We start from the raw sequence: 15,125 nt of genomic DNA on the forward strand, positions 1-15,125 counted from the left end.
TGACAAATATTTACTGAGAGCCTACTTCATTTTTTATGAAGTAGCCATGACAAAAACTTAACCAAATTTCCAATTTATAAATTAAAAGACCTTTGAGGTATGTGATATAATCTCAAAAACATATTTTAGAATAAACGCCAGATCTGGTTTTAGGTTCTAGCAGTGAAATTTCTTTTTTCAGAGGCCTTACATTTCAGTAGAGGAGAGAGAGGCAATAAGTAAATAGGTGTAAGGTATGTCAGGTGGTCGTAAGAGCTATGAAGAAAAATAAAGTCGGGTAAGACAGCAGAATGTGATGGAAGGCAGGAGGGGGAATGTTTTGCTATAAATTTTTGCATAATTCTCACCACACATTCTAAAGCTCTTCTTTTTTAAACAGCTTGAATGAACTAAGAATAAAAATGTCCATTTTTATTCCCAGCTTCCATGATTTATGTGACTAAAAAAAGCTATTTGTATCCAATACTGACACCCTTTAACTAGAGAAAAACCCACTGAAAAAAACAAAACAAAACACTGTTGTCAAGTCGATTCCGCCTCATAGTGACCCTATAGAATAGAGTAGAACTGCCCCATAGGGTTCCTAAGGAGCTCCTGGTGGATTCGAACTGTCACAACCTTTTGGTTAGCAGCCGTAGCTCTCAACTGCTACACCATGGTTTCTAGGAAACTAGAGAATTCTCTCTCACACAGACATAGACACATACTTTGTTTAAAGAAAGATTCATCTTCTGGGGAAGTGACCAAAGTGTATGCTAGACAGGCAAGGTCTGATGATTGCATCATTAACCTGGATCAAGAAAACTTACTCTTTAAGTAACAGTGCATTTCTTTATGAAAGCTCCATGGATGAACTGTGTTTTCAAATCATCACCTTGCCTACCCAAATTCTCTCTCCCTCCTCCACTTTTGAGGACTTAACAAATACCAGCTTACTTAGTATGTTAGAGAAAACAAAACAAAACAAAACAAAAACAAGAGGCACATAGCAGGTAAGTGATTCACTTAAAATAAAACAAAAGCATTATCAACTGAGTTGATTTTGGTGGCCTCAGACCAGGCAAGTTAATAGAGAACCTCAATTTCCATACATTAATCCTGCACATTAAATAGCTAAAATAACCATGAATAGCCAGAACAGCTCTTTGAAGAAAATAACTTTAGCACTATTTCAAGTTAGAAGCTATTCATGTAATGTGGTTGTTTGTTCTTAAATGGCTTAAGGCCATCCAGCACAGTAAAGTGAGGGAGTACTGGGAAGCTCTGTGAGGCAAGTTAAGTCTTACAAATTACTACACTTGTATTTTTACAGCTGTTACATAAACTTTTATGCAAGGGAAAACAGTCTGGCGCCAGGAAAGAACTTGACCCCACTGGCACTGGGCTTTACCTTGTTTCCTGTACCAGCACAGCAGATCCCCAGGGCCATTGCAGCTCCGTAACGCACATGAGGGTTGTAACTCTCTGACAACAACGAAACAACACTCGGGCACTGTTCAGGGGTTCTGATAAGAGAAATTGAAGGCAGTGTTAGAGGTGACACATTTTAAATCAAGAAGGAAGAATTTCAACCATGTTTTTATTTTTTTAAGTTACGAGAAACAACAGAGTAACACGGAAGCCAAAGAATTAAAAGTCTTCCACAGAATTCTAATTATTGATAAAAAAAAAAAAAACCTACCTTCAATAATCAGAGAATACATGCAAAGAAAGACACACACATCAGTGACTGCTCAACCACAGCTCTGCTGCAGACACTGTTGAGAGTGGGAACAGCCGTGGAGGGAGGCAGCACACTGCTCCCCGTCCAGTCTCTATTCCCTGCTTACTTTTTGATTTTGATTTGGAAGCAGTCAATTCTAGAGACTCCAGGATGTTTCCAAAGATGCATAAGAGATTCAAATTCCCCAGTATTGCTCTAGTTGAATATTAAACTGGCAAATATGCTTCCTAGAATGAATAATTTGGAAGCAATCCTAATAGCAATACGGAGAAACAGCACGGGTCGTGAAAACAGCAACGATTAGGAGACAGAAGACCTGGGTGCTAGTCCTGCTTATGTGACATTAGGCAAGTCACTTAAGTTTCCTTCTCTGCAAATATGGATAACTTTTCTTGACTATTTTTTGCAGAAATGATATAAAAAACAAATGAGCAAATAACTGAAAATATAGTAATATATTGAAATAAATAAAAAAAAAATTTTTTTTTTTTTTAAGTTATATAAGAGAAGCAAGGAAGTCAATACCCATGTTCTAATTCCTATTTTGTCTCTAAATAGCTGGGGCAATTTAGACAAGGCTCAATTAACCAATCACTCTGGAGCCCTTTCCTCATCGGAAAAATGAAAAAAGTGGGAGTAGAAGTATAATAAGGTCTGTTCTGGCTTTATAATTCTATGGCTTTAAAATATGAGCCAAATATCAAGGATTTTAAATCAATGCCCATTATTACAGGCAAAGTTTCTTTATTGAGTAATATTCCTATGAAATAAAAGTGAATTTTAAAGTGATATCACACCAAAGAGGCTGACTGGGAATTATTCCAAAACCTGCAGTTGACAGCACTGTTGTTTAGTTTCTATTTTCACTCCTGGGATCTGTTAAGCTAAGAACTAAGAGCTCTCTCTATAATTTGACACCCAACTCCTCTGACAGACGCACTCAAGTATTTTGCCGCCTAAGTCACTGTAAATAAAGCCACTTAACAAGACTGCAAATGTCTTAAGGGCCAAGGACTGAAACTGTGTCTTATATATATATATTATCTCCCATGAATAACAGCACAATGCAGGGTACCGCAGACAACTTTTATTACTTAGTAAAAGTCAAAGAGAATTCAACTAAATTCATATTTAGATTTAGCCAACAAGTATTTTTCTACAAGGTTCAAGGCCTAACAGTTAAGCACTGGGTAAAATATAAAGCCCTTCCATGCCTCCACTCCCCCTTTGAGTTTATAATTCCGCTAGATAATCAAAAACAGAAAGTTAACAATTCAGTACCTGTGGGTATTTCTGAAGTTCAGTGTAGGGAGACACACAGAGGCCTAGGGAAGGCCTCACAGGTCTTATCTGTACTGTGACTTGAAGGATAAGTAAGATCTGATAGAATCAGGCAGAGCAGAGATGAATGTCATGAGCAAATGAATGAACACTGTAGGTAAGAGGCGAGCTTGAGGAAAAGTTAGTAGATGAACTGTGCTGGTTTTGTTGTACAGGCACGATGGGAGATACTAATAGAAATAAAAAACCAGGAATATTGGCACAATAACTACTTAGGAGTAGGGTAGATATTCGAAGCTTTCTAACGATGGTGCCCAACTTCCCTTTCTACCTTCCCTACACTACTCCTCATTTATCCTCCACCTCAGTCAGCACACCACTCAGTATTCTCCCCATGTTCTACCCTTTTCTGTTCTCTACCTTTGCTTGCACTATACCCTGTTTAGTGTTCTTCCTAATTCCAGAACTGTTAAAAACCCATCCATTCAAGGGCCTGGCTCAAATGACAGCCAGGTATGCCTTAGGGGTCTATCTGCTCTAACAGGGTAGCTGTTGTGAAGAACAAATGAGATAACACATAAATGAAATAGCTTTGAAAGCTGGACAAAAGTGCTAGACAAATGTATATTATCCGTAGACCCATCTTGGCATCTTTCTTAGACCTGGAAACTGAGTCTAGTCATCACAAACACACTCATACACACTAATACTTTATAAATAAAAATAATAATTTATTTTAAACTCCCCATTCCTCCCTACTCTCAGCCCATGGTAATCATTAATCTTTTTTTTTGTCTTGATGTATTTGCCTATTCTAGACATTTCATATAAGTGTGTCTGGTTCATTTCACTTAGCGTAATGTTTTCAAGATTCATCCATGTGGTGGAATATATCAGAACTTAATTTCTCTTCATCGCTGAATAATACTCCACTGTGTAAGGTCGCTATAAGTTGGAATCACCTCAATGGCAATGGGTTTGGTTTTGGTTTTCAGTGTGCATATACTATGTTTTGTTTATTCATTCATCTGTCGATGGGCACTTGGGCTGTTTCTACCTTCTGGCTACTGTGAACAATGCTGCAATGAACATGGGTGTAGTCATATTTACTGAGTGCTTACTATGTATCAGTAATGGGTTTCGACTGTAACAAACATTTGGAATAACCGGGCGCTGGTCCACGCTCCCTCAGGACTTAGTTATGTGACGATCTCATCTGACATAAAAACCAGCTGCTGTCTAATGGAGTCCGACTCATGGAGACCCCACGTGTGTCAGATCAGAACTTAGCTCCACAGGGCTTCAAGGGCGGATTTCCTAGAAGTAGATCTCACCAAGCCTTTCTTCCGAAGCACCTCTGGATGGACCTGAACTTCTAACCTTTCAGTGAGCAGCTGAGTGCATTTGCATGGTGTTATCGTTAGGTGTCGTCAAGTTGGTTCCAACTCACAGCGACCCTGTGTACAACAGAATGGAACACTGCCCAGTCCTGTGCCATCCTCACAATCATTGCTGTGTTTGGTTTGAGTGCATTGGTGCAGCCACTGTGTCAGTCCATCTCATGAGGGTCTTCCTCTTTTTTTGCTGCCCCTCTACTTTACCAAGCATGGTGTGTTTCTCCAGGGACTGGTCCCTCCTGATAACATGCCCCACATATGTGAGATGAAGTCTCACCATCCTCCTTCTAAGGAGCATTCTGGCTGTGTTTCTTCCAAGACAGATTTGTTTGTTATTCTGGCAGTAAATGGCATATTCAGTATTCTTTGCCAACATCATAATCCAAAGGCATCAATTCTTTGGTTTTCCTTATTCATTGTCCAGCTTTCACATACATATAAAAGGTAACTGAAAATTCCACGGCTTGGGTCAGGTGCACCTTATTCCTCAAGGTGGTATCTTTGCTTTTTAACTTGAAAGAGGTCTTCTATAGCAGATTTGCCCAATGCAATTTGCATAGGGGTTCTAAATCTATTAAAAAAACAAACAAACCAGGATCCTTTTTCCCATAAAGAATGTGCAGATACATGTAACTTTGGGACTCTAATCTCTAAGTGAAAAATGAGGGGCAGTATCCCTCAAGGTTTTAAAATATAATCAGCCCTCTGTTTCTGCAGCTTCCACCAATCGTGGTTGAAAAACATTTAAAAAAAATTAAAAAAGTTATTTCCAAAAGCAAAATTTGAATTTGCGGCACACCAAGCACTAAACTGAATCCACGCAAATGAATCGATTGATGTGTAGGCATGCTCTGCTGTGCCCTCCCACCATTTCATAGATTCTCAGTCTCTCTCCAGCACTTGTTGTTTGAGCATCATTTGCCTCATGTTTTGCCATTATTCCCTAAACAATATGGTAGTATAACAACTATTTACACAACATTTACATTGTATTAAGTATTATAAGTAGTCTGTGTTGTTGTTATTGTTAGGTGCCCTTGAGTTGGTTCCAATTCATAGCAAACCTATGCACAACAGAATGAAACACTGTGTCAATCCATCCATCTCCTTGAGGGTCTTTTTCTCTCCTGCTGACCGAGCATGATGCCCTTCTCCAGGGACTGATCCCTCCTGACAACATGTCCTAAGTATGTGAAACATAGTCTTAACCATCCTTGTTTCTAAGAAGCATTCTGGCTGTACTTCTTCCAAGAGAGATTTATTTGTTCTTTTGGTAGTTCACGGTATAGTCAATGCTCTTCGCCAAAACCACAATTCAAAGGAGTGAATTCTTCTTTGGTCTTCCTTATTTATTGTCCAGCTTTCAAACGCATATGATGCGATTCAAAATACCATGGCTTGGGTCAGGCGCACATTAGTCTTCAAGGTGACATCTTTGCTTTTGAACACTTTAAAGAGGTCCTTTGCAGCAGATTTGCCCAATGTAACGTGTCTTTTGATTTCTTGACTGCTGCTTCCATGGCTGTTGTTTGTGGACCCAAGTAAAACAAAATCCTCGACAACTTCAATCTTTTCTCCGTTTATCATGATGTTGCTTATTGGTCTATTTGTGAGGATTTTTGTTTTATGTTGAGGTGTAATCCGTACTGAAGGCTGTGGTCTTTGGTCTTCAGCAGTAAATGCTTCAAGTCCTCTTCACTTTGAGCAAGCAAGATTGTGTCATCTGCGTAACGCAGGTTGTTAACGAGTCTTCCTCCAATCTAGGTTACTAATTTCTGCTTTCCAACCAAATGCAGAAATAAGTAATCTAGAGATGATTTAGGGTATACGGGAGGATGTGTAGGCTACATGCAAATACTTTATATAGAGGACTAGAGCATCTGAGGATTTTGGTGCCAGCGGGGATTCTGGAACCAATCCCCCAAGGATACTGAGGGATAACTGTATAGTTTATATTAGTGTCATGTAAGGAGAATGAAAAACAACCTTACTCTTAAGTGTTATGCTTGTGGTTCATCATGAGGTATGATATTACAGGCAGCAACAAGTAAAAATATTACTTTAATTCCAAGTGTATAATTCTAGCTTTTAATAAAGAAGTTCTAATTTTCTGCTTTAGAAAAATGAAAACACAATAAAACAAAATAAGTTCTGATTTGTTATTTCAGTAAGATTTCTTGGCCTGCAGCTCCCAGTCATTTTACCAATGTTACTCTGTATAAAAACCTTCCACAGAGCAGGAACTGTGCAAGGGCATAAGCACAAGTCACTGCCACATCACCCAACCATAAACTGCACATATGAATGCCTTTCTTTCAACATACTGCCTTACAACTACCATTCCCTTATTGAATATTTTGTGTAACCTCAGCATTAACTCATATGAGTAAATCAAGATGCTTTTAAAACTACTGCATCTTACTGGAAGCTCCTAAAAATCAAACACCTATGCTCATCCAAAGACTTCACCAAAAGAGTAAAAAGATTACCTACAGATTGGGAAAAAGTTTTTAGCTATGACATTTCTGATCAGTGTGTGATCTCCAAAGTCTACATGATACCACAAAAACTCAGCAACAAAAAGAAATAACCCAATTAAAAAATGGGCAAAGGATATGAACAGACACTTCACTAAAGAAGACATTCAGGTGGCTAACAGATACATGAGGAAAGGCTCACGATCATTAGCCATTAGAGAAATGCAAATCAAAACTACAATGAGATTCCATCTCACTCCAACAAGGCTGGCATCAATCCAAAAAAACAAAATAATGTTGGAGAGGTTGTAGAGAGACTAGAACACTTATAGACTGCTGGTGGGAAAGTAAAATAGTACAACCACTTTGGAAATCAATTTGGCGCTTCCTTAAAAAGCTAGAAATATAACTACCATACGATCCAGCAATCCCACTCCTTGGAATATATCCTAGAGAAATAAGAGCCTTTACACGAACAGATATATGCATACCCATGTTCACTGCAGCACTGGTTACAATAGCGAAAAGATGGAAGCAACCAAGGTGTCCATCAACGGATGAATGGATAAATAAATTATGGTATGTTCACACAATGGAATACTATGCATCGATAAAGAACAATGATGAATCCGTGAAACATTTCATAACATGGAGGAATCTGGAAGGCATTATGCTGAAATTAGTCAGCTGCAAAAGGACAAATATTATATGAGACCACTACCATAAGAACTCCAGAAATAGTTTAAACAGAGAAGAAAGTATTCTTTGATGGTTACGAGAGTGGGGAAGGAGGGAGGGAGGGGGTATTTACTAATTCGATAGTAGACAACAACTATTTTAGGTGAAGGGAAAGACAACACACAATACAGGAGAGGTCAGCACAACTGGACTAAATCAAAAGCAAAGAAGTTTCCTGAATAAACGAAATGCTTCAAAGGCCAGCGTAGCAGGGGTGAGGGTTTGGGGACCATGGTTTCAGGGCACATCTAGGTCAACTGGCATAATAAAATCCATTAAGAAAACATCTTGCATCCCACTTTAGAGAGTGGCATCCGGGATCTTAAATGCTAGCAAGCGGCCATCTAAGATACATCAATTGGTCTCAACCCACCTGGAGCAAAGAACGAAGAACACCAAAGACACAAGGTAATTATGAGCCCCCAAAACAGAAAGGGCCACATAAAACCAGAGACTACATCAGCCTGAGACCAGAAGAACTAAATGGTGCCCTGCTACAACTGATAGACCCCAGGGGTCAAGGTCCCCAGACCCTCTGTTAGCCCAAGACTGGAACCATTCCCAAAGCCAACTCTTCAGACAGGGATTGGACTGGACTATAGGACAGAAAATGATACCGGTGAGGACTGAGCTTCTTGGATCAAGTAGACACATGAGACTATGTGGGCAGCTCCTGTCTGGAGGGGAGATGAGAAGGCAGAGGGGGACAGAAGCTGGCTGAATGGACACAGAAATAAAGGGTAGACAGAAGGAGTGTGCTGTCTCATTCGGGGAGAGCAACTAGGAGTATATAACAAGGTGTATATAAATTTTTGTATGAGAGGCTGACCTTCATTTGTAAACTTCCACATAAAGCGCAATAAAAATTTAAAAAAGGAAAAAAAAACTACTGCATCTTTAAAAAAAATCTACCTTCACTAAAAAAGGAGGAAAAATACAGCAATATTAGGTAAACAGACAGAAACACTGTTATAAGCATCTGGGGGCCCTCACAGTGGGAATTTAGTGGGGCCATAAACCCAGGACAGCCCCTTGGTAGAATTACAAATGTATAATTCTCATTAGGTAGGTCACAGGATTAATACAACAATACAGGAATTAAGGATATACCCTCTGATTCCTTTGTAGCCTTAACAACAGACTCCAAAAGCCTGTGCAGCATTCTGGGTTATAAGTGCTTGCTTGATGTATTCAACCAAATATACCACCACACCTCAAACATACAGAATTCCAGACAGAAAGAGGAATACAGTAGAGGATCCCTCTTCAAGCTGCTTCTCCCCTGTCATGACCATTCACTCCCATACCCAGGAACTCATGTCTTCAATCATTCTCTTCTCTCACTCCTTGCATCCAGTCTGCCACTAAGTCAAATAAAATCCTTCAATCTTGTTACTCTTCCCACTGCTTTGGTTCAGGCCCTGATTATCCCTCACTGGAAATAATACAGCAGTTCCCTAAATGATCTCTCCTTTCTTTTTCTTCAGTTTGTTGTAGTAAAGAGAACATGAGCTTGGAGTCAGAAGGACCTGTATTACTATTTTGTGCAACCATTTACCAAAAAACCAAAAAAAAAAAAAAAAAAAAACCAAACTCATTGCTGTCGAGTTGATTCCGACTCATAGCGACCCTATAGGACAGAGCAGAACTGCCCAATAGAGTTTTCATGGAGTGCCTGGTGGATGTGAACTGCCAACCTTTTGGTTAGCAGCTGTAGCACTTAACCACAACGCCACCAGGGTTTCCACCATTGACCAGGAGGGTGCCGATCACTAAACTTTTACGAGCCTTAATTGCTTTCTCCATAAAATTACATTTGCTCTACCTTATTCACAGTGGGAGAGGTGGCGGTGTGGTGGAGTAGAATACCTAGCTGTTGTTGAGTTGACTCCAACTCACAGCGACCTCACGTGTGTCAGAGTAAGAGCCAGGGTTTTCAACGGCTTATTTTTTTGGAAGTGGATAGACGGGATTTTCTTCTGAAGCACTTCTTGGTGGACTTGAACCTCCAAACTTTGAGTCAGCAGTTGAGCGTATTGCTATACATACCACCCAGAGTAGGAAAAAAAACTCCAGGCCTGTTGCTGTTGAGTTGATCCCAACTCACAGTGACCCTACAGGACAGGGCAGAACTGCCTCATGGGATTTCCAAGGCTGTACATCTTTATGGAAGCAGACTGTCACATCTTTCTCTCGCAGAGCGGCTGCTGGGTTCGAACTGCTGACTTTTTTATTAGCAGCTGAGAGCTAAGCCACTGCACCACCAGCGCTCCTTCCAGAGTAGAATACTATACTATAATTAATCACTGAAATCTGGAAGCATAATCAGAAATTAGCTTTGGATCAGAACCAGAAATCTGGCTGCTAATAAGCTGAGTTTGCACTCTTATTTTTTAAAAAAGGTGGAGGAATTCATACTCAAAGAGTCATTCAAAATAATATAAAGTAAGTTGGGATTTAAACCTAGAAAGCTGGTTATATTCAGCGTTTTACCTCCAGACTGCCTCACCAACTTTTTAGACAGCTTTTTTTTTTTTTTTTAATGGTACACAGAATAATTACCTACTTGCCCCTCAGCTATATAAAGGGCAGGACATTCCATGAAAAACTAGCTGACTCACACAAAAGGGCTTATTCTAAAAGGTATCTTAACGTTTCTTTTATCTTATGATCCCCACTTGTTAAAAAAAAGTATCATACTTAGAATAAGCAAAAGATATCATATATACCAATCACGAAATTCAAGTTCTTTTCTTAGTAGAAAAATCCCATGAGTTTTAGAAAAATTTTGCCTGGGAACAGAAATACCGGGACCCTAATGCAGAGGTTTACCTAGCTGGTTGCAATGAAGGCTGAAATAGGTTGTGAGGGCTATAAACTCAAAAGCACATAAAAACTTGTCAGTTTTTCAGTCTAATATCAGTTCCTGATGCTTTCTTTAGGAAAAAAAAAACTGTTAAGACCAGGAATAACAAATTCCTTAAAAATTAGCTTAGACATTCATTCTCTTCAAAAGTAAAATAAAACTATAATATTCTTACATGTTTACTTCAGTTTTTCAGCAGGCAGTTCTAATAGGACAAAGGAAACTTTCTAAGTGACAAGTGGAATGCAAACATTCACTGAAGGCAAAACTTCTGTTCATTAATTTTTACTGACAAGCATACATATACATAAATACATACATGCATGTAGTAGTTTGTGAGCATCTCCTTGGATCAGCATTTATAACAAAGTATTTAAATGACTGATCTCTGATCAGTAATAGAAGCTCATCTTGATGTCTCTATGAACAAACTTAGAAAAAGAAATGTCCAGAAAGAGTCAAGCCATGGAAAAATCAAAACAGGTGGATTTTGTTTTACGGGTGGTGGTAGAAAGCAGGGAAACCAATACTTAGGGAGCCATTTTATGAGCACAGAATGTGCTTAGCTTTTTAAATGATTGTTTTGATATGTTGAATTTAAAAGGGTATTTACCCAGACAATTACAAATCTCTGAGCTGCGTTTGTTTTTAACAGTGGAGCTACACATTATGGGAATTCCAGCAACTCTTTGTGTTCTTTGTTAATTTTTTGCTGGTTTATAAAATTAATGATAAAAAAAAAAAATGCTACTACAGGTTAAAAAAAGGAGATGTATTTTTTTAATCCAGTATTTATCATAATATAAAAGAGATTCATAAAAGGAAGACGGAAAGTTGCTTTCCCAAACACACTTTTGACCATGTAACTTCATACCTTAAATTACTGCTAGTTGTAGCTTTTTACTTTTCCTTTAGTATCTGCTGAATATCTACAACGTGTCAAGTACCAAGAAGAAAAACAAAACAAAAAACTCAGATTCTGCCTTAAACCTTACAATTTAGTGTTTTTTTTAATCATCCTCCTAACTTCAGAAAACTAAGAATTATGTAGTTTTATACAAAAAAAAAAAAAAAAAAATTTTTTTTTTTTTTTTAGTTTTATACAAGCTTCCCTGATTTACAACTTGACAGTTCATTTCCTAACTTGGTCTATTTCCAAACAGATTAATTTGTTTAAGGTGCTGCAAAAAAGGATGGAAATCTCAAAGAGGTGAGCAGAAAACATAGATTCGTAAGCTTTATACAAAGAAATTGCTATTTCACATAACAAGGAACATGGCTCTTAAAAATCTCAGATTGCATTTCTATACCTAGAGAAATCTGTAGTATTCAAAAATACATTTCCCAAATAGATTCCTACATGTGTTCCATTTCTGAGCTTTATTCAAAGAATCATAGCATTTTCAGAACTTTTTCCTCCCTAATTAGTAAACCGAGAAGTCTTACAGTGTGAGTGAGCTACCATAAATTTGTTGCAGTTTATTAAAGACTTTATTGCTCCTCCCTTGTTTTATAAAAATGAACACAAATATACTTGAATTCTCATAAAGTTTAATTAATCTCTGATACTTAAGTGTTTTGATGATAAAAGTCCATGTCTAACAGCTGAGTGCAGTGAATACCACGGCCTTGCAGAGTTGAGCAAATCCACACCAGATATTCGGGTCTTTTATGATCATCAAGTGTAATTCCAGGTGTAAGCATTCTTTTGATTAGAGGACACTGCCATTGCATGACCTCAAGTTGTACTACGGTTTCTTTTGTTCTTGACAAAAGCAGATACAGTATTAGTAGCTCCTCCTTCTTTTACAAACTCTGCGACATGGGAGGGAAGCATGACAGGAGTACATCTCTGCAGGACCAGTGCTGCCACCTCGCTCACATCTCCCTCACAGTCTCAGGTCTCTCCCCTGACCTGTGATTTTACACACTGCTGCCAGACCAATTATGTGCTTTGACAGGTAAGTGACCCCCCCCCAATGCCATCAAATTCAACTTAGTTTGGCATTTCAAGATAACCACAATACGACCCTTTTAAACTTTACTGCCTAATCTACTTTAATAAACTTCACATTCTGGTGTCTCATAAACGTCCTGAACATGCATTTGCTCCTGGCTTTTACCTCACCTTTGGAAGTCATTTGAGGCCCAACTGAAACACGACATCCATACCTGCTTTTTACAAATGTAGAAACTAAAACCGAGAGAAATTAAGGAAGGTCTCCTGACCTTTGGTATGCTGCTTGTCCCATTTCATGACCAAAGAAACACAGCCACTGGCTAGGAATAGAGTTTTTAGGCACTTTCTTCCACAAGTTGATGAAAACAATGGAAGCAGAAAATGAAGAGGAAGATGAAGTCAACTGAGGACAGCAGCTGGGAGGGAATCTGTATATTAATGGATGTAATATGCATTAGAAAAGATTCCCTAAGAAAGACAAAGAACCAGGCTGGGATGTTTCTGAAGCCAAGAGAAGACCAAGTTTTAAGGAGAAATGCTTAATCAACAATGCTGAATATTACATAAAATCAATAACTGGTGTTAATCAGTGATTTTCCAAGAGTTGTTTAGTAGAATATTGGGGACAAAATCCTGATTATAAGGGTTATAAACTGTGTAAAAAAACTGCGTGGATGGCAAGAAAAGAAAAAGGACAGGTAATTCTTTAAAGTTTGGTGATGAAGGAAAGAGATGACAGCAGCTTGAAGGATAAGGAAAGATTTTATTTTTCATTGACTGGAAACCTCTCCTTCTTTGGACATGTTATCAGGAGGGATCAGTCCCTGGAGAAGGACATCAAGCTTGATAAAGTAGAGGGTCAGTGAAAAAGGGAAAGACCCTCAACAAGATGGACTGACACAGTGGCTGCAGCAATGGGCTCTAGCATAACTACAATTTGAGGATGATGCAGGACCAGGCAGTGTTTCATTCTCTTGTACATAGATAGGGTCCCTACGAGTCTGAACGGACTCGACGCCATGTAACAACGACAACAGAAACCTGAGTATGCTGGAAGAAAGAAGTTAGAGCTGAGGGATTGAAAATTCAAGGCATGGATTCTATGTGCAAAGGAAAATGAAGATACCCTATATTCAGAAAGGTTGTAGAGTATACAGGAAAGAGTTGAGATCAAGAACCTAAATGGAAGTCAGTTGTGGAAAAGAGGAATGGCAACACGATTGCAAAGAAGGACAGGATGTATGAAAGAATGTTTTGAGGGAAGAAGATGAAAGGCAATAGAGCTTGCCTTACATTGGTCTAAGTCTTTCATTAAATAAAGTCAGTCATCAGTGGAGAGCGAGTTAAAGTCTAAAATGAACACATTAAGTTTGGAATAGGCTACTCTTACGGTTTTGCCTCTTTCACTCAGCTAGTCAGAGAGAATATGAAAAGGTTGAATAAAAAGCTGAGAAATATCTGAGCAGCCATGAGAGGGCCCCATGCAGGTAATCTGGTCTCAACTCTAACATATCTGTATTATAATTATCAGTGTACCTATTTGCATCCTCGTAAGACTATAAACTACATGAAAGTAGAAAACATGTTTATCTTGTTCATCACTACATCTCCATGAGCATACGGCTACTCCATAAACATTTTACGAATGAATAAATATGTAATGGACACAATCTGCATAATTTTTAAATTCCTTAATGAAATTAATGTTTGACAGATATTATAACTGAGACATAAAAAATTTCCCAAAATTATATTTTAGCTGTCTTGCCAGACTTATAAAAGAGACTATCAGTTTACCAGTTGCCTGTGAGTCGACTCTGACTCGTGGCGACCCCGTCTGTGTCAGAGTAGAACTGTGCCCCACAGGATCTTCAGTGGCTGATGTTCCCGAAGTAGACCAACAGGATTTTCTTCCGAGGTGCCTCTGGGTAGACTTAACTGTCTGTACCACCCAGGGACTTCATAAAAGACATTAGGGTGTCCTCTTACGTTAAAATTATAATCTGTTCAGTAAATAAAGGTGGCACCAGAGATAAAATATCTATCACTAATTAGGTCAAATTCAATTAATTTATCTGAAGTTCTTAGGAAATGAGATATTCCACATGAATGAAGTTTTCAGGTATTTGAAAGCCCATCCTACCATTAAGAATCATCATTTTACATATTTTTAAAATCATTCTGGGTAGAAATTTTTAAAAAATGCATTTCACATTTTCTACTTATCCAAAACAAAGTTGAATGAACATGAGCTCAACTATTATATACTGAAGTGTGGAAGGCTGAGTTAAATGACAAGTACAAGCCTCTATTCTGAGAAGACCTACACTTCTATGCTTTTTATTTCTTGTCTTTTTTTCCCCCCAGTTGACACTGCTATTATCAAAGTCTTTGTCTACTTCTTAATTTGTGGTAGGCAGGGAAACATGTTTGTTAAAATTGTCTCAAGAGTTAATTTATCACTTAAGGTTTGTACTATTTATGATTTACCACCACGTGCAAAGGTCATTTTCATTACAGTTGAGGTAGGGAGGCAAGACTGGCATGCATGGTGTGTGTATGTCTGTGTGTGTAAAGATTTGGTGTGGAGACTTATAGACTGTCTTCCAACTAAAGTATATAGGGTTTTAGAGCACAGGTTTAGTTATTTGCTAACTCAGAGGCTCATCTACTGGTTTAATAT

General features: G+C 38.4%; 1 protein-coding gene across 2 annotated transcripts in view; it reads right to left on the minus strand.

Annotated features, from left to right (window-relative positions):
- PSMD1 (proteasome 26S subunit, non-ATPase 1) overlaps positions 1-15,125 on the minus strand; it is a 112,625-nt gene that overhangs the window by 37,578 nt on the left and 59,922 nt on the right. For both annotated transcript variants that reach the window (XM_064286559.1, XM_064286558.1), the window contains exon 17: positions 1,391-1,505. In XM_064286559.1, the coding sequence (XP_064142629.1) occupies positions 1,391-1,505 (115 nt within the window). The remainder of the gene's footprint in view (positions 1-1,390; positions 1,506-15,125) is intronic.

The sequence above is a fragment of the Loxodonta africana genome, chromosome 6 (assembly GCF_030014295.1).
Source record: "Loxodonta africana isolate mLoxAfr1 chromosome 6, mLoxAfr1.hap2, whole genome shotgun sequence".
NCBI classification, from domain to species: Eukaryota; Metazoa; Chordata; class Mammalia; order Proboscidea; family Elephantidae; genus Loxodonta; species Loxodonta africana.